General features: G+C 37.0%; 1 protein-coding gene across 15 annotated transcripts in view; it reads right to left on the bottom strand.

The window, feature by feature from the left end:
* The window catches only part of KHDRBS2 (KH RNA binding domain containing, signal transduction associated 2), a 581,162-nt gene that overhangs the window by 34,804 nt on the left and 522,667 nt on the right, over window positions 1–23,691 (bottom strand). For 13 of the 15 annotated variants that reach the window (XR_004300183.1, XR_004300185.1, XR_004300184.1 and 10 more), the window contains exon 8: window positions 15,891–15,949. Coding sequence is in view for 7 of the 15 variants with exons in the window: in XM_032409568.1 (XP_032265459.1) it covers window positions 15,891–15,949 (59 nt within the window). In the remaining 8 variants the exon portion in view is untranslated. Of the gene's footprint in view, window positions 1–2,954; window positions 3,109–15,890; window positions 15,950–23,691 lie in introns of those variants that run through there. The other 2 variants (XM_032409564.1, XM_032409571.1) reach the window with 1 other exon arrangement.

Here is a 23,691-nt window from a genome sequence, read left to right as displayed (position 1 = left end):
TGTGTGTGGAGCCTGCTTGATTCTCTCTCTCCCTCTCCTGCACCCCCCACCTTGCTTTCTCTAAAAAATAAAATAAATAAAATAAAATAAAATATTTTAGGGATTCATACAAATTTTGGAGTCCCTGACAGTGGTTTCTATTCCCACGCTGTGGTCTAGGATGTTATTTTAAAAATCATTACAGACAATGAAATTTAGAAGTAATCTTTTTTTGTCCTTTTGGAAACTAATAAAGGATGTAAGGTTCTCTCAGTATCAGGATCATTGTCATATGAGAAGCACCAACTAGACTGTGGATGTGAAATAGCAAATTAGATAACAAATTACTCCTCAGAGAATATGCAAAATAACTATCTGCCAAGTTGAATTACTGAAATGGTTTACAGAATTGGGGATCTGGAAATAGGAAATGAAGATATGAGAAACAGCTTCAGTGACTTGATCAAATTTCCACCATTTCTAGGCTTCCCAATTCGGATTTTAATGTACCATACAGTATATGATATAAGGAGGGAAATAAAGCATTCATTAAATAATTTTTTGTCTTACTAAAGATCTCCCATATGTTAGCCATTGTACTAAGCCCTGAGTATAAGGATACTTTCAGGAATTTTTAGAGATCACAGGAAAAAAACCACTATGAAATTTCATGGATTACAACACATTTATAATTGATATTTGAAGAAAATGCTGGGGAAAGCCTAGAGGAGGGGACTACTAATTTCTATCACTCAACTGAACTTCGATTGAGCTCTAACATCTAATCATCTCAAGGAAGTAATTTTCTGAGCAAATACACACTGTAACTAAAAATTCAGGTACTGTTTAACCTATTTAAGAGAACGCACTTTCTTTTTTATTTTTTAAAGATTTTATTTATTTATTTGACAGAGAGAGAGACAGCGAGAGAGGGAACACAAGCAGGGGGAGTGGGAGAAAGAGAAGCAGGCTCTCCGCTGAGCAGGGAGCCCAATGAGGGGGCTGAATCCCAGGATTCTGGGATCATGACCTGAGCCAAAGGCCGCTGCTTAACCGACTGAGCCACCCAGGTGCCCGGAGAACTCACTTTCTTTGAAGACTTTCTTATGTTAATTATTTTGTATCATCCAGTCTTGTTTCTTAAACTGAATCCTAAGATCTATGAGAGGAGAGTCCTTTAGTGGCAGACACATAGGAAGAACACCATAAATATTTGTAAGCTACATGTAAGTAGATGATGTTACTAACTAAAAGGAATCTTGAGAGCTTGTTTGGAGGTTCTAGCAGGGGAGCGCAGCTACTCGTATACCCTTGACCGAAGAACGGTCCTCCTCTATCGGGGAAGGTCGTCCTCTTCGACCGAGCGCACAGCTTCGGGAGGGACGCACATGGAGCGGTGAGGGAGGAAGGGGACACCCGCCTAGCCAGCCAGATCAGCCGAATCAACCCTGGCGATCAATGGGGTGACAGATGTCGCAGCCAGATCGCCCTCACATCCCTAAAAGGAATCTTGAAATCAATTCTGTGAAATAAGTACAATAGAATTCTTATTCAGGAATACATTGTTTGCACTTAGGTTATAGTGTTTCGTGTATTTGGAATATATTAATATTTCTTTTAAAAAAGGACTCCGCCTCTGTTTTTTTTTTTTTTACTTAGATTGATTTTTTTCCCCAGTTCAGTCAAGTTTTACAGAATTCCATAAAGTGTATCTCCTTTACATGCCAATAAGCATCATAGCGGAACATCTTACTTTGATAAAGGCATGTAAATTACCCAGGTAACTCTTCTTGTGTATTCGATGTTACTCTAGTGACTTCAAAAGCTTCTGCATCTCAAATACTCCGCTTTCAGGAGAATCAAATCTATTAAGTGGTGTGCATTTTTCAATGTGCTCTCCCTCCTGCCCTGGGACCAGGTACTTTGGGGAGCATTCAGAGTGGGAAAGAAAAATCTGGATGATATTTAAAGTTGCAAAACTGTGTTCTCTGATTCTTCCAGAGATACTATAAACATTGAGGTTCTTGGTGGGGAATTTGAAACATAGGACAAGGTACCAATTTGGGACACATCAGCATTATTTAAGTACCTGCAAAGTAAACTTTTAGTGTTTATCTTCCCAGATGTAGGTTTAAAATGCCACCTTCAGAGTACATTAATTTTAGGAATCAGTTTAGAAAGGATATAGGATGTCACGGAGATTATTGAGGGCGCAGCTCTTATGTTCACAGTTTGCTAGACCTCCATAGCTAGTTGTTTATATATCTGAGGTCTGAAAAAGAATCTAAAAAAATTGTTTTTTAACTCACCACAACAAAAAGGGAGCACTCATGCTATTTATTTTTGGTATACTGTAAACCAATATGCAGACACCACAACTAGGGTAGGAAACCTAAGTTAATCTCTATTATTACAAGTCACTAGTGTCTCATATAAGAGCATTTACAAGGTTGATTAGAATTCACCTGGCTCTCAGGCTCTCTGTTGGTCTCAGTTAAACTTCTGGTTTCTCTCTAAGGAATATCAATCTATTTAAAAGCACATTTTGATACTTAGATGTTCTGTTATTGCTATTTATTCCCAAAGAGAATATGTTAGGTTAGATGTTCTGTTGTTGTAACTCACTATGACAATATCTGTTTTCTTTATTTAATTTTTAAATACCTATCCTATTTTAAAAAGTTAAGATACTCACTCTCATCACATCCTCCAAGGGTCAAACACAGTGCTAGGCATTTTATGTGTATTATTAGCAAATACAATTTTCCTGCAAGATAGGTGCCAATGTTGTCTACCTTTTAAAGATGAGAAAATTTTGGCTCAGAAAGTTTGTTTGGAAGACCCAGAATTTTTTTAAAAGATTTATTTATTTTTTTTAGAAGGTGAGGAGGGGCAGAGAGAGAGAATCTCAAGCAGACTCCTCACTGAGCACGGAGCCCTACGCAGGGCTCTATCTCACAGACTGAGATCATGACCTGAGCTGAAATCAAGAGTTGATGCTCAACCAACTGAGCCACCCAGGTGCCCCAGAAGACCCAGAATTTTTATCTGTAATTGTCTTACCATTTTCCATCACTCCTTTCATCTGAAAGAAGATCCTGACTCCCACTCTCTTTTTCCTTTTCTTGCCTGGAAAATATGACTTCATTTATTCTAATTCCCTTGAATTATATAATAACTGGTGATTCCAACAACAATTAATTAGCTAAATGAGAGAATGTAGCTTTAATTTTGTTAACAAGAGTGTGGGCTGCTTGAACTGAATTTGTTAAGGTGCAAATCTAAGTGTGCATTCATCTAAGGTAGAAAGCAAGATTGTCTGTTCTGAGCATTTTTAAATATTAATGGAACATTGGAACCTAATGGTTCAACAATTTTATCTACACAGTTTGTATTGCCACTATGAGTAACTGCAGTTTATTGTTTTAAGATACAGAGGGTAAAATATTGTAGTATTGAAGGGGAAATATGGATGACCAGCATCTGTTTTCACAGATGAACATAGTGAATTCTGTTCCAAGAAGAGTTAACCTTGAGTTCACCACAGTTACGCACTCAGGAAATTCAGTTTCTGGGAAGCATTTTTAGCTTTTATCACTGTTTCAAATTTTTAATTAGATATTCCCTGTTAGAAAAAAGTAACACTTGGAATAATCCATCTAGAGAATAACAGAGGGCTGTTATTCTCAACTCTAGAATTTTATGATGCACATGGCAGACACTTGGTAATTATTTATTGAATACATTAATTCTATTTAAATATTTTACATCTTCATTTTGTACCCATAAAAGAAGCCACAGCCTTCCCTCGGATCTCTTCACTGGGAATAGGACTCCCAGGGGTCTTGTAGCTAGGCCTGCATTTGAGTTCTGGTTCTTCCTCTTTCTTACTGAAAGACTTCTTTGGCAAGTGGCAAGCTACATGCTGATGACAAATTTAAATTGTCAGAGACCATTCTGAGCTTCTGACATGCATATCTAACTGCCCGTGGGGCATCTCCTCAGGTGTTTCATAGTCAACTTTTTCCAAAACTAAACTCATCTTTTTCTCCATACTACTTAATGCTCTTCCCAAGGTTCGTGTTGCAGAGACTGAAGCTACTACCTACAGCTTGCCTGTTACTCATCAAAAACCCTTGGCCTAGTCAATCTAACCAGTCATCAAACTTTGCCTTTTCTTCCTTAATCTGTATTTAACTCATGCATTTCTTTCCATCCATTCCCAACCCTATTCCATGGCAAGCCATTCTCATCTTTGCCCAGAGTACCCAGCTCTCTAGTTATCTTTTGTGACTTTCCACGATTGTATATCATATATTTATATGCTGTAATACATATGTTATATATATATTATAAAATACATATATCTGTGTGTATATACATGTATATGTATATATACATGTATATATTCCCTAATATGTGTGTGTGTGTGTGTGTATACACTCCTACTCTACTCCACCTTCTAGCCAGAGAAAGTACAATTGATTAGGTCTGTTCAGTTGCTCTTGTAGCATACTCAAGCTCAAGTCCAAATTCCTTAGCAAGAAATTCCACTCAGAGCCTAACAGGATCTGACCCCTGCCTTCATTTTAGAATTGATGACTTTGGTGATCACCTGAAGCACAAGTATTCTACAATATTCTTGAAAAAAATTTCTTGGGTCTTGAAATAGGAGGAGTGTTGGTATAGTTAAGATTTTAGTCTTTTTCTCAAAAGGAAGGTCATCTTGTTTTTGCTTGGAAATGGACCAGTTAGCAGAAGAAATCAGTAGAACGAACCACTTAAAGGTTTCAAGTACAAAAGATCCAAACTTTAGATACCTGTTATATTTTGGCAAATGAATGATTTCATTTTGCTTAATATATTGAGAAAAAGCTTACATTTTCCTTAACTAGCAAATGTTTATGGATTAGTTTTTTTGATTACTTATTTTGATTCATCTTAAGAATGATAATGATGATTTCTGGTAGTTATCCCACAAACCAGAGATGGGCTTAGTCTTTTGGGACTTTTTTTTTTTTTTTTTTAAGATTTTATTTATTTGACAGAGAGAGAGATAGCGAGAGCAGGAACACAAGCAGGGGGAGTGGGAGAGGGAGAAGCAGGCTTCCCGCCGAGCAGGGAGCCCGATGTGGGACTCGATCCCGGGACCCCGGGATCATGACCTGAGCCGAAGGCAGACGCTTAACGACTGAGCCACCCAGGCGCCCTCTTTTGGGACTTCTTAAGAGCTTCTCTTGGCTCCTGGGGAACTTGTCCTGAATACCAACATTTTCCTCAAAAGCAATGAGATTCATTTTAGTCTTTGAAGAGCTTCTTAGGTGAGGTCCCTAAGAGGCTTTCGAAATAGGTATTTCCCATTGGCTGCCTGGACCATGAAACAGATAGATAACACCTGACTCCAAAGTCCATTTGTTGACATAAGCAACAAATATGAATGTTTAAAATGTAGTCCAGATTGAAAATATGCATGGGTAAGTTCAGGAAGACAGTTTGATAAATATATGAGTCATCTACAATGAGGAAAACTGTAGACACTTTTGAAGGTAAAATTCTGAAATACATCTGTGGCTCAGCTAGTTGGTACTTGACATGTCTCTAGTAACTTTAATTCACCTCAGTGAAATATGGGTCTATGGCCATGGCTGGGTTTTATAACCTGAGAATTAAATCATCTTCCAGTTTCTTTTTTTTAGTCTAGGTATGGAAATTCTAGGGCCATTTTTCTTAACCTTTCTCCATTCTTATACATACCCTTGTTTAGTATCTCCAAATTTACTTCATGCATATACCTAATTTCCAAATCATTACATGATTTCACAATTTTATCTTCTGTGGCTAAGCTTAAGTTATTGGAATTACTGCTATTTCTGATTGTGAGCTCCAGGAAGATAAAAAAAAAAATGCCCAACAAACTTGAGGCTGCGCCAAGAATTGCATTCAATTGTAGTTTAGCTTGCAACAAGTGAATTTTACTAGTTTCTATGTTCCCAGATGCAGCCACTATGATTGGGAATGTGAGGAAGAATCATTGTAATTCAAATATGCTATGATTGGTGTATTACCCCGTCCCTTGCTGGTGGTACAATTTTTATATTGTCTACTCTGTTTTAGCCCCTATCTTATACACTTTACACATTATCATATTTAATAATGACTCTGTACCATTTCATTTCTAGTTATCATCTATTAATAACTGACAAATTATACACGTAACTAAAATTTAAGCTTATATTTTATTCTTGACTCTACTGTGTAATATCTTGCAGCTATAGAATAATAAAGGCCAGTGGTTCTCGATATTTTAAAATAAGTAGGTTTCTATCTTTTTAACTTTGGAGTTAAGATCTTATCTAAGTAAAAACGAGATAAAGAATCCAGTTAGAGAAAGGATTTCCAAAATGGAAGGTACAGAAAAAAAAATGATGAATGATAGATAATTGGACACAATACAGAAGCTTTTCTGACTTGAATTTAAAAAATAATTCTACAATTGTCAAATAAAATCTGGAGTCAATCAAAAGCCTGCAGAATTCAGCCACAGACTTTTTTTATACATAAGGACTTTATGAGAACTAGTGGAAGAATAAGAATGATGATATAAAATGGTATTTTATAATTCTCTTCTCCAAGAATTCCAATGATGCCTTCAACTCAGTGAAGGAGGTAGGCTTGGTGATGTAGCTTCATAGACAAACAGACTGAATTTGTAGCTATTTGCCTTACTCCCCCCCCCCCATCTCACACACACACACACACACACACACACACACACACACTTGTCATTTCTATACTTGAGAACAGAAATGAGCCCAGAGTGTATTCTTAGACCAACACCAAGTTATGGGAGTTACAGAAAATTAGGTTTTAAGCTCAGCAAAGTGTTAACCTGGCTGTTTGGCCAGCTCTGACTCTGTGCTTTTTGCCTCAACATGTGTCTGCCTGCTTTCCCAGGTTGGTGCTCTCATCTCACTCTCTTGTGTAATAAAAATTTGGGCTACCCTTTGTCCCCAGTTACTGAGCGGTAACCTCTAAAATCTGGAATTTCCTGGAGTAATGGGAAAGTCTTGTTATTCATGGTGGGTTCCTCTGACCACACCTGGTAGTTCATGCCAATAAGATGACTCGGGATGGGGGCTGGTCATGCCAACCAGGAGATTAGAGGGTTTGGGCGTTAACCACGTGACACCAGCCCAATCTGGAGAAGAAAGAAAGGAGTCTGGAGATATTCAGTCATTCATGCTGCATAATGGAGCTATAATAAATCTCTGGGCACTGAGGTTTGCATGAGCTTGGCAACACCTTGTGTGTTGTTACACATCAGTATGCCAGGAGGATAGTGCCACCCTGAAGATTTTGAGAGCTTTATGTTTGGGGCTCTCCCAGACCTTGCTCTATGTATCTATTTCTCTCTCTGCCTGGTGCTGCCTTCTTTCCTTTTGCTCTAATAATTAATTGTTAAGTTAGAGCCCTTTCCTTAGTTATGTGAGTCATTCTGGCAAATTATCAAACCAGAGGGGGTAGTGGGAACTCCAAATTTGTAACCAGCTGGTCAGAAGAAAGGGTGGCCTAGAGTCTCCCAAACTTGTGACTGGAGTGTGAAGTGAGGGCAGTTTTGTGGAGAGTTGTGCCCCTCACTTGTAACATTTGGGCTAACTCTGGGCACCCACCCGAGTCGGTTTGCTCTCCCAGTCTTCTCAGCAGCCTGAATTTAGCTCTTTGCCCATGACTGGACCTATCCCTGCTAGAATTTCCAAATGCCAACAACCTCCAGGGGTATCCATCTGTCACCTGCTGCTGCACTCCCCTGATCACGAGGGGATGTCTCCTGGAACCTTCCTGCACAGTTGCCAGGCTCCAGGGAGACGGACCTAAGTGTTCTAGATCCATCCTCCCCCTCCCCGGCCTGTCTTGTTACCAGCAGAGCTAAAGGTTTGACAATGTCCCCATTTGGTTAGGTAATTTACAAAAAAGACACCAATATTAGTCATCAGTAATCATAATTACATTTTCAACTGGCATACTTTTTCAGCAATCTGTATATATCAGTCATTGAATCATTCAATAAATTATGACATATTTGATAAATATGTGTTGCACATTTATTTCAGGACAGTGTATCTTAGTCTTTTACAAATTCATACCCTCTATTAATAAAAATAAAAATCTCCCCAGACTGTGGAAATTTTATAAAGACCCCCTAAGGTGGTATGCCTCCAGGTTATATTTTTTCTTAGCTAGTCTATTTCCAGGTGGCCAAGAAAATGTTTTCCCAGCTTTATATTTTATATTCTGTACTTTGGTTTTAAAAATAGCTCATTTTTGTATATTCTAAATGTAAATCATTATCATATTGAATTTACTTTTTTTGTACATGATTTGTTCACCTCAAGATTCTGACAATAAATCACTCAACTCTTCCCGCCCCATCAGTTAAAATGATTGTACCATTAACTCAGCAGAAAAGAAAGTGATAAAAGAACTTTCCTATGGCTTGTTTTATTGTCTCAACAAGAGAGCTGTTAGGTGCATGAGAGCTGTAATTTTTTGTGAACTCTTTGTCGGGTGAATTTTAGACAAAGTCAAGTTTGAGATTTAAATGTTAAGCACACAATTGTTCAAAAAAGGGACAAATTCTATTTTCCATTATTTAAATGTATTTTTTTAAGTGAATTTAAAATGCCAGGTCCTAGAACACAATATTTGCTTATAAAGTACCCAGTGTTCTAAAAGGTAGCCTGTGCATAACTCGTATGGTGCCTTTAAAGAATGAAAGTGCCTGGCGCTGTTTTGATCATTCATATTAAAATCATAGGCTGCTTTTCATCACGCTCCCATGTATGTATCTAAAACTTATTCTCAACTCTAGCTTCCAAAAGAACCACCCAGAAAGCTATTCAACTGATGCCCCCAGTTCTCATCTCCAAGGATTGTGATGGAGCTGATCTTTTTTTTTTTTTTAAAGAATGAAACACTTTCTTTTTTTTTTTTTTTTAAGATTTTATTTATTTATTTGACAGAGAGAGAATGAGAGAGAAAGCACACGAGAGGGGGGAGGGTCAGAGGGAGAAGCAGACTCCCTGCCGAGCAGGGAGCCCGATGCGGGACTCGATCCAGGGACTCCAGGATCATGACCTGAGCCGAAGGCAGTAGGCGCTTAACCAACTGAGCCACCCAGGCGCCCAATGGAGCTGATCTTGAGTGGTAACTGGATATTAGTATGTTTTCAGGATTCACCAGGTGATTCTAAAATGTGTAATTAAGGTTAAGAATCTCTGATCTGAAATATTGAAAAGCAGGTTCCAGTTTTGCCTAAAACTGAATGGAAACTGTAATATATCTATTACAGTGGAAGTGATAGAGTAGTAATGAATGCACTAATCTTTTTGATTGTCTGTCTAGGCAACATAATCTACATTTATTATCCAGATTAGTTGAATTACATATCCATCTCATTGCAACTTCTGAAATAGTAAAGACCAGAAAGTTAGCTATGTCTTAATTTTACAAGTGAATTTTAGGGGCGCCTGGGTGTCTCAGTTGGTTAAGCATCTGCCTTCAGCTCAGGTCATGATCTCTGGGTCCTGGGAGTCCTGCATCGGGCTCCCTCCTCAGCAGGGAGCCTGCTTCTCCCTCTGCCTCTCCCTTCCACTCGTGCTCTCTCCCTCTCAAATAAATAAATAAAATCTTTTTTAAAAAAGTGAATTTTAAAATACTTTAGAAGTGCCATTTCATTAGTCCTTTAAAATAAAGGACTAATAAAGTCTAATAATTTTATATAGTCCTTTATATAATAAAGGACAAAAAACTTTAAAAATAAAGTTTAAAAATCTATGTTAAAAGCTCAGTAGAATAAATCACAGTGATATTTTTCTCAGTAGCCTATCATGTAACAACTTCAATATTAATAAATCCTAGGAAAAATAAAACGTCCTAAGATACATGAGTTTTTAAAATGTATGGTAAATTCTTGCCCATGTTAAGAAATTTATCTTCATTTATAAAATCAATTTCCTCAAATATATATTTCTACTTACTATTAAAAATGGACAGACTTTGTTCTTGAATCACATGGATGGCGTGATTGCCAGCTAGCTTCATTTTCTTTTGCTGTTTTCACAGATTAATCAATGCAGGGCTTATTTTCATACTGGGATAATAATCATTCTTGCCTCTGAACACAAAATGAGCTTTGTGTTCTGCAATCGTCTTGAAGTGAGGCACTCAAATGCCCTAGAATATGGCACAAAATTCTTTTTGCTTTCATTCATTTCAAGACAGTGTATTAATATTATCCTCCTTGCTTCCACACAGCTGTCATTTTAAATGCCACTAAAGAATGGATGCATAATTAGCTCTTCAGTTCGTACATTAAATACATTTTAATAAACAGTTCTTTTCTCTGAGAAGAGAATATTGCCATCCGTTCTTAGCTGTCAGTCTCAGAGAGAATTTAGAGGGTGTTTCCTATGTGAAACATTGCTTAGCCAAGCTGATCTATGCACTGTATTTAAAATGCACCCTTATTGAATTATGAGCTATTCAGACTTACCCAAAACAATTATAATGACTCTGATAAATTAGGAAATATTTTTAAAATGAAGAAACTGATTTGGATTCCTATAAGTCCAATATTCATGTTCTAAAAATAAATTCAAGTTATCAGAAACTTAAAATTTAAATCTTAATAATAATTAAAGATCAATGAAATGTTTAATAAATATTAATACATTAAATATTAATATAATAAATAATATACTTATGTTGTATTTTAATACTAGCATTTATTTAAAGGATTTAATGTTTAAAATTTTATATTTATACTACTTCAAGAAAGAATAGTTTAATCTTTAATATTAAATTGTATGCAAATATCTTGAATAATCAAATTGTGATGACATCCAAAAGGATGCATGATTTTCTTTGAGGTCAACATATCTGTCACTTCAACATGAATTATGGGCCTGAAAGAGACAAATACAATTTTAATCTAGTGATACACAAAACACAATGTATGATGATTCAGAGTGAGGCATCACACTGAATGACTGGATTTTTACTTCTGGTGGTTTATTTCAAACCATTTCTAAAGGAATCCTAAGAGAGGGATTCCATCCATGAGTCTTTTGAATGCAGGACCTAATTATCCTGAAGAGCATTCCTTCTTCCTTTCCTAATACCTGTTAGCCCCACAATTCTTTCCAGCAACCTGAGCAGGAGAGGCAACCGATTGTGAGCCTCTTCACTTACTGTCCAAATCTGGGTTGTTGCCAGGAAACTGAGAATTGGGGCTATTTGTTTTATAAAAAATACAGTCATTCCATTGAGATTTATATCTCTACCCAGGATACAACCAAAATGTAACAGAGAGGAATTACTAATTTAGAATGGAATTGAACGAGTAAGTGGAGATGAAAGGTTTAAATGTTATTGATTTAAAAGATTGTACACAGTTCATTAAAGGTAAGCTATAAATGGATGCTTGTTAATATACTAGTTACTCTGTGAGGTATGCAAAATTAATGAAAAAAATCAATCTGTATTTGAGATGAGTAGGTCCTCAAATAACTGCTCCACGTGCATATTTAAATTTCATCATCTGCTCATTTGCATATGATAGGATGAGCAACCTATCAGTACGAAGCCTGTACTTCGAGCTCCCTCTACATGATAACCTGATACCAAAATCTGAGTGTATACAATGCATTTTAATTTGTTAATTAAATTTCAAGATGATGATGCTGAGCACTTACTATTTCTCAGCTTTTGACTTGGCCCTTTTTCTATTGTCTGTAGAAGATATGGGAGTATGAGAATTCTCAAAATTTAAATCTCATTACTATGTGGATTGACCACAAGTATTTTCTTTATTTCCTGGTTATACAAAAGGAGTATCCCTTTTCAACTGATCATATTAGTGGTTAATTCTGATAGCACATGTGAAAATATATTAAATTCTGCATTTTGTCAAGGTATAATTGTAATGATTAAGAGCTGAAAAAGAAAACATTTACTTAATGATAGGAAAATCTTAAAGGAATTTTTATAAAGCAGTTTACATTGCGTTCTCTTTTTAAATAAAATGTGTATCACGATGGATTAAAAAATTGGCAAAATATATAACAAAAAGTAAAGAATGAATACATATAGTAGCATGATTCAGGATGATTTAAATTTCCTTCTTTTTCAAAACTAATTTTCTATAGTGGATGTGTATTATTTTTAGAATAAGAAAAAATAAGTTATATTTTTTAGGTGAATCAGGCCTACGTTATCTGCTTAGATTTCTAAACACTGTGGCAAAAAAAAATTCTAAAAAATAAAATCAATTTCACATATGCATCATTTAAAACATAGTTGCCTTTGTTCAGAGTCCCTGATCCCTATTCTGTGGCCAAATGTGTACCACAGATGGGTCACAGTGAGCCAAGAGGGTTAAGGGGTGGTGGGATGGACCCTGGGCTGCTGGAATCCTGGCTTGTGAGCAGCTTCTCCCTCAACCCACTGTGCTGCACACATACCATTTTCTGTGAGATCTACACCATGAAAAAAGGTTGCAACACATTAGTTAGATTTCTTTGCTTCGGCCCCTGGAATATCACTTCTGACCCCAATAAAATGACTTAATAAATTCTGTCCTGAACAATTACCCTTCTGACAGGAAAATCAAGAAGGGCTTCCTAAATTAGAATGCATAAAGTGTTGACATATCAACATTTTCAAACAAAGAATAAAAACACCTTGAATGTGAAGCATATTCTTGAATTAATGCTTGCTCAATAATGTCAGAAAATGGCAACAGATCCTAGTGGCCAAAGAAAAGATCATGGCCCTAAAGACCAGTCTATTTTTAGCCACATATATGTATCTAATCTTTCCACGCTAAGAATATGGCCAATTTGGCTGACATTTCAGTTAATAAAATAGGTTAAAAAAAGTTATCATGTAAAAATTCCTATGTAATATCTTTTTTACTCTGTCCAGACATTTTCCTCATTACTTTATTAAAAATAATGTGTCAACTGCTTCTGGGTGCTGAGAAGTGCTTATTGATAAATTGTAATTTGACCCAGAATGAAATCTAGTGCTGATGGGCAGGCGTAGCTTTTAAAATAAAAGCGGTTGTTTGTCTGTAGACTTTGTTGCAGCAGAAGAATCAAAGAACCAAGAAAGAATCATGTAAGACCCATAGGTCAGAGAGGTGGACCCCGCTCTCCTGACCATGGTCCCTGGATGTCCGTTATAAGATCTGAAAAGCCATAGTTTATATTCGCACACTTTTCCCTATTACCTTACATGGTAATAACATTTTAAAAAATAATTAGAAAACTCATCTCTTATTACCAGCTACACAGTCAGATATCATCCATTAATTTTAGTACATGTAATTCCATAAAGTAAAGCTCATAGGGGTGATTTTCCTCAAATTGTTGTGCCAAGTGTAAAAAGCAATGACTGTATTTTGCAAATGAAAATCCCAGTTTTAAAAAGTGATTTATAAATAGTAATGTGAGTTTCAAGAGATTGTTCACCACAGTATCTCCAGGATTGAGAACAATGGCTTGCACATGTTAGCCATTAAATAAATGTTACACGAGTAATGTTCTCTGACCTTCTCTTGTATCACATGGTTTATAAGCTGGCACAGTTTTTTATATGTAGCCATAGGTTTCTCAACAATAGACAGGAACCGGGGAGGGAAAATGTCTATCATGTACACCATCATATTCCTACAGCCTGTAAATATCTATATGCACACAATTGAATGAATTAAAGGCCCGTGTTGTGTCTTATTTACCTATCATCCTAAGTAATCATACAAGGAATGTGGCTTGATTCCTATTTGTTCTTTTTTAAAAATTGTATTATTTATTTGAGAGAGAGAGAGAGAAAGCATGAACAGGGGGAAGGGCAGAGGGAGAAGCAGGCTCCCCACTGAGCAGGGAACCCTATGTGGGACTCGATCCCAGGACCCTGAGATCATGACCCGAGCTGAAGGCAGACGCTTAACCAACGGAGCCACCCAGGTGCCCCTTGATTCCTATTTGATTAAGAATATGCTTGGAACAATGCAGATTTACTTATTGCGCTGTTGAACTAAGAGAATGCTGCAGCAACTGAGCCAGACGTGTGTGAACTTGTCCATCACTTATTTTTTCTGTGAAATAATTTCTGAAAACATATTTCAGTTATTTTAGAGAATATCCCTTCTCTCACAGCAGGGAGATTATGTTCATTTGATTGGTGGTGGAGAAGCTGGAGTCTGAGAGAGAGTGAGCCTAGTGCTCATCTTGGGTTAATTTTTTATTTTTTCCTGTAAAATACTCTAGAAAACCTTCATCCCCTTAGATTAGTGGGAGAGTAGCTGGCAGGATTTAGAGAAATCTCACTAAGTTCAACACCCTTCCTTTAAAATAAACTCAGGTTTAAAGTACTAGATCCTGTTCTTTCTCTCTAGGTCCACTGAACTCTGCCCCGACTCCCAACAACAAAATCAGACGCGCTTGAATTCATTCTTGCTCTGTCATTTGCGAATTGTTTAACTCAGGCAAGTTACTGACAGCTCTGAGCCTCAGTTCCTTATTTGTAAAGTGCAGATGACAATATGAGTGTGTACCCTCTATGATTCTAGTGGGGATTCGATTATGTAGATATACACAGAATGTTTAATGAGGATTATTTCCATAATCTCTAATCCTCGTGATAAATTGCTTAGTCCAGAGCCATAATAGGTAGGTGCCTCATGTGAGGTAGCCCCAAGTGATAGCATTCCAACCACTGATGAGACTATAAAAACAGAAGCTGCGTTCCACAGTTGTACTCTCATATTGACTTAACCTCTGTTGTTTAGTTTCCTCATTATAAAATGGAGATAAAAACACTTAATAGTTCAATTTATCATAAAAAATAAATGAGAAGATATACGTAAGTAAGTAGCTTATGGATGGCAATCACTGTGGGGGCGGTTTATTCTTCTACTATTTTTATTTTCTACTCCTATTTCTACTCCTCATGATATTCCACCTGGAGAAGTGAGTTGATTAGGTAACTAGTTTCAGTGAGCGTGCACTTCCTCCTTTCCTCCTGAGGTCTGGACCTTCCCTTCATCCTTATAAAGCACTGCACCTGCATAATGTGGAGCCCCGAACACAGAGGCACCATTCATGATCTCTTTACTGCTCCCCATAAAGAGAAACGGAGTGCCTTTGGTATTATTTCAATAAGAATTGGGGACCGAAAACATTTAAATAAATGTTATTTTTCAAGGTGGCCAGCCGGTGACACTGCATATGTATTTTAAGGAATGAGAAACTACCTTTCAAAAGTGATATACTGTATGGATATGTCACGGATACTCAATAAATCTTACTGAATTGAATTACAAGTAATTTTAAGTAGTATTGTAATTAAACAGTGTATTTTTGAAATTAATTTTATAGACTGACATGCTATTTGACTATTAATTCTTATGCCAAGCATTATATGGCACTTCTAAGAGCTATAAGAAAATAACTTGAAAGCCACAATTTCGGCCCTTAAACATTTTAAAATATTTTAACTGTGTATTACTCTAATGATCTTTGTTACAGCAGGAAAGACAGCATTGTTGTCAAATCAATGAGTCAGACAATGGACACCGTGGAACATGTAAGACAGTGTTCAAAATGCTCACTGTTGCTGTTGAACATGATCTATGATTGTGATTAATGCTTTTGAAATTTTGATCAAAATTGATCTGTCCAGGTTTCTGGCACTGGCTCTTGTACATCAGAGCTCACCCTTGAATTACATAAATCAATTTAGTCTGGACTTCTGTAAAACCCGGAGGTAGAAAGCTAGAAGTAATTTCTGAGTTGTCAGTGACTGATGGATGTTCTGATTTCATAGATTTAGTAAAGAAAAGGTCTTACCGTAGCTGTCATAGGCATCCTCACTTACTCCATGACCGTAGTCATAGTATTCAGGGACACTGCAACAGATTTAGACAGCAATCAATGCTACTGTAATCAGGAGGAATCAACCCAGAAACTCATATGGAATTTGAAAGCAAAATGTGTGCTAAGGTAATATCCCGAGAACCTCTAGGCATCAAACCCAATCCTAAAAAAAATATTCAGGAAGAAAAATACAGGTTATTGACAAGGAGTGCTATGATTTTCTCATGCCACCTCAGAACTTCTTTATCTCTAACCTCCAATTTTATAAATCAAATTTCCCTTAAAACACAAGTATAATACTTCAAAAGTTGTCAAGAGGGAAGTTATAAAGATCTATTTCCAAGAAAAAGTGCTATATAAGATGACAATCTGGTCAATTGTGTATGGCTTTTAACTTGGTTACCTTAAGAAATATGCATCCATTTCATCTTCACTTCCAAACACTGAAATTATATTTACACTCCCCGCTAGCCCTTCCATAGCATGTCCATGCCCTTCTCAAATAGATAAGCGATTTATTTTTATTTAATATTTTGCTAGATGCTTCCCCATTTCAATAACTGACAAGAAGGTGTCCCTCCTCCATTTCTTACCAAGTTACGCCAAGTGTTCCCTCACTACAATTCTCATCACTCTGTCTTTAACCAACAGTTTTCTCCTTTAAGGCACCATTCTCATTAGCATCCACGCATTTCATATATCTCTCATAACAAAAAAGTCCTCCCTCACCCCCACATCTCCTTCTAATGACTATCCCTTTCTCTGCCCCTTTCGGGCAAAATTTCTTGAAAAGAGGCAACTAACTGTTCACTCTTTTCACTGCCTCTCTTTCCATATATAGGTTTTTGAAGACAGTCCAATCAGGCTGTTGTCTCCAATGACACAGATCTTGTCAGTACCTTGACATTTCAAATCTAGTGGTCAAGACGTGGTCCTCATTTTACATTAGCACCGTTTAACACAGTTGACCACTTCCTGCTCCTTCGACCATTCCAGTTGCTTCTGAGATGTCCTCAGAATAAATATTAACTACTTATATTAATATATTCATTTTGATAATTTATGAGAGCTTATATACTTATACTTTACTTACTTATATACTTATACTTTATATACTTAAAAAGTGTGGCGAGAAAATGGCTTAATATCAAATACCAAAACTGTATAATTGTATAAGGACTGAGAGGGTGGGCCATAGATACCAAAGGGTTAGGTTGAAAGAAAAGATACAAAAGCCTAAAATTTTGTGGTTGTCATTATCCCTCAGGGAAATCTCATAGGTCTCATTATATTAAACACTTCAGATTTCCCTGACAGTAAGGAAAGAGAAGCAAAAAAGAAAATACAAGTCTATGTATTAGAGGCAAAAAAGAGAGACAGAGAGAAGTTTGGCCCTCTTTATCTTTCTGGGAGGCAACTGATAATGCATTAATTCAATTTTAGTGTAAAGTAGTTGGAAAAAAAATAAAAGAAAAAGATGGGAGGCAACTGATAATGCATTAATTCAATTTTAGGGTAAAGTAGTTGGAAAAAATAAAAGAAAAAGATTACTGAGCCCTTTCAATATTTCTTGTAGGGCTGGTTTCCTGTTTGCAAATTCCTTTAGTTTTTGTTTGTCCTGGAAGCTTTTTATCTCTCCTTCTATTTTCAATGACAGCCTAGCTGGATCTAATATTCTTGGTTGCATATTTTTCTCATTTAGTGCTCTGAATATATCATGCCAGTCCTTTCTGGCCTGCCAGGTCTCTGTGAATAGGTCTGTTGCCAATCTAATGTTTCTACCATTGTAGGTTACAGATCTCTTCTCCCGAGCTGCTTTCAGGATTTTCTCTTTGTCTCTGAGACTTGCGAGTTTTACTATTAGATGTCGGGGTGTTGACCTATTTTTATTGATTTTGAGGGGGCTTCTCTGTGCCTCCTGGATTTTGATGCCTGTTTCCTTCCCCAAATTAGGGAAGTTCTCTGCTATAATTTGCTCCAATATACCTTCTGCCCCTCTGTTTCTCTTTCTTCTGGGATCCCAATTATTCTAATGTTGTTTTGTCTTATGGTATCACTTATCTAGAAGACATCCAAGTGGCCAACAGACACATGAAAAAGTGCTCAACATCGCTCGGTATCAGGGAAATCCAAATCAAAACCTCAATGAGATACCACCTCACACCAGTCAGAATGGCTAAAATTAACAAGTCAGGAAATGACAGATGTTGGCGGGGATGTGAAGAAAGGGGAACCCTCCTACACTGTTGGTGGGAATGCAAGCTGATACAGCCACTCTGGAAAACAGTATGGAGGTTCCTCAAAAAGTTGAAAATAGAGCTACCATATGATCCAGCAATTGCACTACTGGGTATTTACCCCAAAGATACAAATGTAGTGATCTGAAGAGGTACATGCACTCTGATGTTTATAGCAGCAATGTCCACAATAGCCAAGCTATGGAAAGAGCCAAGATGTCAATCAACGGATGAATGGATAAAGAAGATGTGGTATATATACACAATGGAATATTATGCAGGCATCAAAAGGAATGAAATCTTGCCATTTGCAACGACGTGGATGGAACTGGAGGGTATTACGCTGAGCGAAATAAGTCAGTCAGAGAAAGACATGTATCATATGACCTCACTGATATGAGGAATTCTTAATCTCAGGAAACAAACTGAGGGTTGCTGGTGTGGTGGGGGGTGGGAGGGATGGGGTGGGTGGGTGATAGACATTAGGGAGGGTATGTGCTATGGTGAGCACTGTGAATTGTGTAAGACTATTAAATCACAGACCTGTACCTCTGAAACAAATAATACAATATATGTTAAAAAAAAAAAAAAGAAGAAGATAGCAGGAAGGGAAGAATGAAGGTGGGGAAATTGGAGGGGGAGACAAACCATGAGAGACTATGGACTCTGAGAAACAAACTGAGGGTTCTAGAGTGGAGGGGTTGGGGGGATGGGTTAGCCTGGTGATGGGTATTAAAGAGGGCACGTACTGCATGGAGCACTGGGTGTTATAAGCAAACAATGAATCATGGAACACTACATCAAAAGCTAATGATGTAATGTATCGTGATTAACATAACATAATAAAAAAAAAAAGATTACTGAGCCCAATCTTCATTGCCCAGAATGTTCATACACAAATTATGTAGGAAAAATGCATGGCAATATGTTTTTCTTCCCATCCCTGAGACAAAGGCCATTGACTAGTGGCTGGATGTTTATCTCTTCTTTCATATCCTTAGCTTAATAGAAGTGATATAACCTAATTGAGAACCCTCACTGATATGTAGCAAATTCCTGAGAATTGTTACATTGATTCCCTGGGTGATCAAGAAATGGCAGTCATGAGAATACGATATAATAAGCAGCATTCCCATTTAGAGGGATGAAGAGAAACTGAGGACATTAACAGCAGCTTCTCTCTCCCTTTGTCACAATCAATAATTTTTCCCTGAAAAAGCCTGCTTGTGTTTCCCAAAGTGCTGTATGGAGACCACTAGCTCCAAACACTATCTAGTGGCATAACTACATTTCTCACTGGATTTCAATTTTAATTGTACTTGATGAAGGTAAGAGACAGGAAGAAAAAAGTAGTGAGAGAGACCATGAGGAAGCAACTGCAGTTATTGTGGGTCATAAATGATACATACACACCAAGAGGGAGTTTTAACTTTTAGCTACTCTGGAAAGGGGAAAGTAGGACATGTAAGACTTTTGTAAAATAATGGATAATGCAAAATAATAGATAATAATCATAGTAGACTCTTTCAGAGTCCATACCTTTGCTAGTCCAAATATTACTTCTCATTTCTTCCATAGGAAAACATTTTGCGTGGACAGATAGCTGCCCAGTGAATGGATACATTCCTCAGCTATCCTTACAACTAGATATGCCCTGTGACTGAGGCAGGAAACTTGGGAGGTACACACATGTGAGGGTGGTAACCTTGAGGTCATTTCCGATTTAATGACAAGCTCCTCATTTTGGACTTGTGCACTCTCACCTCCTCAGCTGGTAGAATGCACTCAAAGTGATGATCTAGCAGGTACCATGCAAAGAAAGACAGTGCCTTAGGAAGCCGTGGGCTGCAACACTGGAGCTTCTGTTTCTAGATGATCATGTTGGAGCAGACTGACTGTAAATCACTACCAACCTCAGGGATGGTTGTGAGAATTTTTTTTTATCTTATTTGAGCCACTGAACTTCGAATCTTTCTGTTACAACAATTTAGTCTAACAAAGAAATGAGTATGTAGAGGTGTAGAACTGCCATTAAAATCCCCAAATATTGGGCATTAGCTTAGTGGGAGAGTGGAGAGTGCAAGGAAAAAAATACGGTCAGGTAGAAAGCAAATAAACCTTGTTATGCCATTGCCCGTGAAAACTTGGAACAGTAGGTTATAGGGCTGCATATATTTTGACACTACACGAAAAAGCTGAACAAAGCTCAGCTGTTCATAACCCTGCTGCTTTTAGAAAGGTTTACAAAAGTCATGAGCTTAAAGAAGAACGGGCCATTTTTCCAGGAGAAACAAAAGTGAATAGAACTTTGCTAAGAGAATTTATCTCTGCCTGATTTATGTGTCAGTTCTATAATTTAAAATGAGAGAATGTTCAGAAATTTGGGGCTTAACAGGATTAGAGAAGTCAGCTGTTTCTGTATTCCAATGGGAAGAGATAATGAGTTTTGTTCAAAAATGCCCTCATCTCTTCCCATTAGACTTTACTGCCATATATGACCCCTAAAACAATCCTCAGGTCCCTGAACATGTACAGTCAGGAAGCATTCTGTAAAATTTTGAAGTCCCTAATGAGGGCATGCTATACTTGACTCAGTTCAGGTATGGCTATGGGTATAAGACCATTTATCGATTAGGATAAATAAGACGTTCTAGTAAATCTGGTATAACCTCCATAAAAGAAAACCAAGGTTGCCAGATGCACTAACCAAAATATTATTTCAATGTTGTTGTTTAGGTGTCTTTGCTTGTCAAGATTTTGTAATTTTTATTGTCTGTGTGTTTCTCAATGAAAGTTTCTATTGTGATTCTCTTCCTTTTCCACCACCTTATATTGGGTATTATGTATGGGGAAGAAAGTTGAGAGCAGGAAAGATAATGTATTTATCATTTTATAGGTTGCCAGACTTCAGAGAATCAGGACCTAATGTATAGGTCTGTATATTTCCCAGAGATTCTGGATTTTGAGCTGGTTGCAGTAATTGGAATTGAACTTGGATTTTCTCTGTTGGGTAGAAGGTAAGCATCTTTGTTTTAATGAGAAGAAGGGTATTCACTTGTATTTGTATGACTAGAGGGTTGGACATAGAAGACTTCTAGTTGTTCCCCTCCAAAATCCATTTGTCTTTTTTTTTCCATAAGAGAGACTGACCACCTCAGGACTACATTTCCTAGTTTCCCTTATATTTTAGGGTGGGCAGGTACAGAATGATGTGTAAAAATTTTTTAATGATCTGTGAAAAGTTAAGTCCTTTGTTCTCTGCTTCTTTTCAACCTTTATGTAACTGGCTGGAAGTGTGAATGATTGGAGCCAGTGATGGTGTGGTAAACTAAATCTTTTTGTCTCCCCAAATCCATATGTTGAAATCTTAACTGCCCCCCATGTGATGGTATTAGGAGGTGGGGATTTGGGAAGTAATTAGATCATGAGGGTGGAGCCCTTATGAATAAGATTAGTGCCCTTAAAAAGGGGACCCAGGGGACGCTGGTACCCTGACCTGGGACTTCCAGCCTCCAGGACTGTAGGAAATAAATTCCTGTTTATAAGCCACCCCATGTATGGTATTCTGTTATAGCAGTCTAAACTAAGACAGATAGCATTCCACTAGCCTGGATCCGTAAATGGTGTCATGGAGCAGAGCCCACCTACTTGCCCATGTTTATTATGTGTGAGGAAAATAAACTTTTCTCTTATTTGGGCCACTGAATTGTGGATCTCCTTACTAAGGAAGCTGTAACCCATGATATAGTTGGCAATTAAAGCAACCCCTTAAAGATGAACAGAAATCCAGCAAATATTTGTTGAATGCATAAGTGATTGAACAAAAGAATTCAAGAAGACATGATTGTGTTTGAACATGAATAATTTAGAACATTTTGCTATAAATATCTTTATAAAACTTTGTATATGCTTCAGAAGGGATGTCTAGTTATATTGACAGCAATGGGAGCAGTGAAAAATGAAACACTTTTATTTTCTGATATGAGTGAAATTCAGATTAAAAGTTTAAAAGCAATGTAACTGACCAGTTCATCTGTGATTTTTATATATTGTTATATTATTTTTCAACTTTAAAAACATATATGATTTGGCTAGAGAAAGTAGACTGTACTGTTGGCTCTAAGCTTTTCATGCCATTATTTCAGAAAGCTGCTATTTCATTACATTAGTTTCATTTATTTGTTGTTTAATAATGTTGAAATGTGAGTAAAAGTGGACAAATGAATTCAATATAAACACAACCTGGTTATTTAATTTTCAGTTCACTGTTATCCTTATATTTATATATATTTAGAAAATATAACTATCAAGGTATCTAAACACATTGTGACAATTGTGGAAGTGTTAATTAAAATGACAGTTATTGGTGATTTGGAACTTAATTACTCTGGTGGTTATAGCAGATGAGATTTTCCTAGGAACTGGCACATATATAAAATCAAGATATAACATGTTAGCTGCAATGACTCATTAAACAATATCTAATTATTAGTAAAATTCTTCACAACATTTTGGCTTTTTGATGTCAAGACCATAGACATTAATAAATATTTGGGAAAAAATAATATATAAATAAGTGGAGTAAAGGAGGCAGGAAAATATCAGATTAATTTATTAATGGTCATTTGTAAAACTAGAAAAAAATCAGAGATGGAAAATTCCAGTTCTTTTTTGATGGATAGAGGAATATCTTACCAGAAACAGACTGATAGTTCTCTCAGACAACTAATGAAATGGCAGTGAACACAATAGAAAAAGTTAGAATGAAAAGTGGATTCCAGGAAACCAAATAATATCGTCACCATAATCAAGCTGTTTTCCCAGCACCTGGGACATAACAACACTTAGTTTCTCTAGTGCTTTACAATCTGGCAGTTGGTGTTCATGTTCATGTGGCAGGAGAAACCACATGGATGGTGGCGCAGACTAGCTCAGGAGTCACTGAGACTAACCACACTTGTAAAGGAAATATTTTGGGCATTCAGTTGTTACAAAGAGAGATACTGGCCATAATATAAATGAGAACACTGCTCTATAAGAGGTGTTCATATAATCAAACCAGACTGGTATAAGTGGGGAAAAAATAGAGGATGCAATTTATAAAAAATCCATACTTTGCTTAATTTTTGCATAATATTTTGGTAGGATATAAAAATTACCAGAGATAATTAAACACTTTACGAACACCATGGCTTGTTGTGGTCCTCCAAAGATTAAAAGGCCCACATTCACAAGTTCTAGCTGCATTTAGTTGATGCTATGTTGTCTTTCATTTCAACCTCTTTTTGATTCTTGAGTAAGCTGAAGACTTGTGTCTATGAAGCTGGACAACTAGATGAGGATGAATTTTAACTAAAGCTTCATTCATTATTTTCTGAATTGAAGAAAAGTAAAAACTACAAAATAGGGCCGCCTGGATGGCTCAGTCGTTAGGCATCTGCCTTCAGCTCAGGTCATGATCCCAGGGTCCTGGGATCGAGCCCTGCATCGGGCTCCCTGCTCAGTGGGTAGTCTGCTTCTCCCTCTCCCTCTACTGC

The sequence above is a fragment of the Phoca vitulina genome, unplaced genomic scaffold (assembly GCF_004348235.1).
Source record: "Phoca vitulina isolate PV1807 unplaced genomic scaffold, GSC_HSeal_1.0 scaffold11, whole genome shotgun sequence".
In the NCBI taxonomy this organism is placed as follows: Eukaryota; Metazoa; Chordata; class Mammalia; order Carnivora; family Phocidae; genus Phoca; species Phoca vitulina.
The sequence above is the reverse complement of the archived record's forward strand: the minus strand, read 5'-3'. Positions and strand labels throughout refer to the sequence as shown.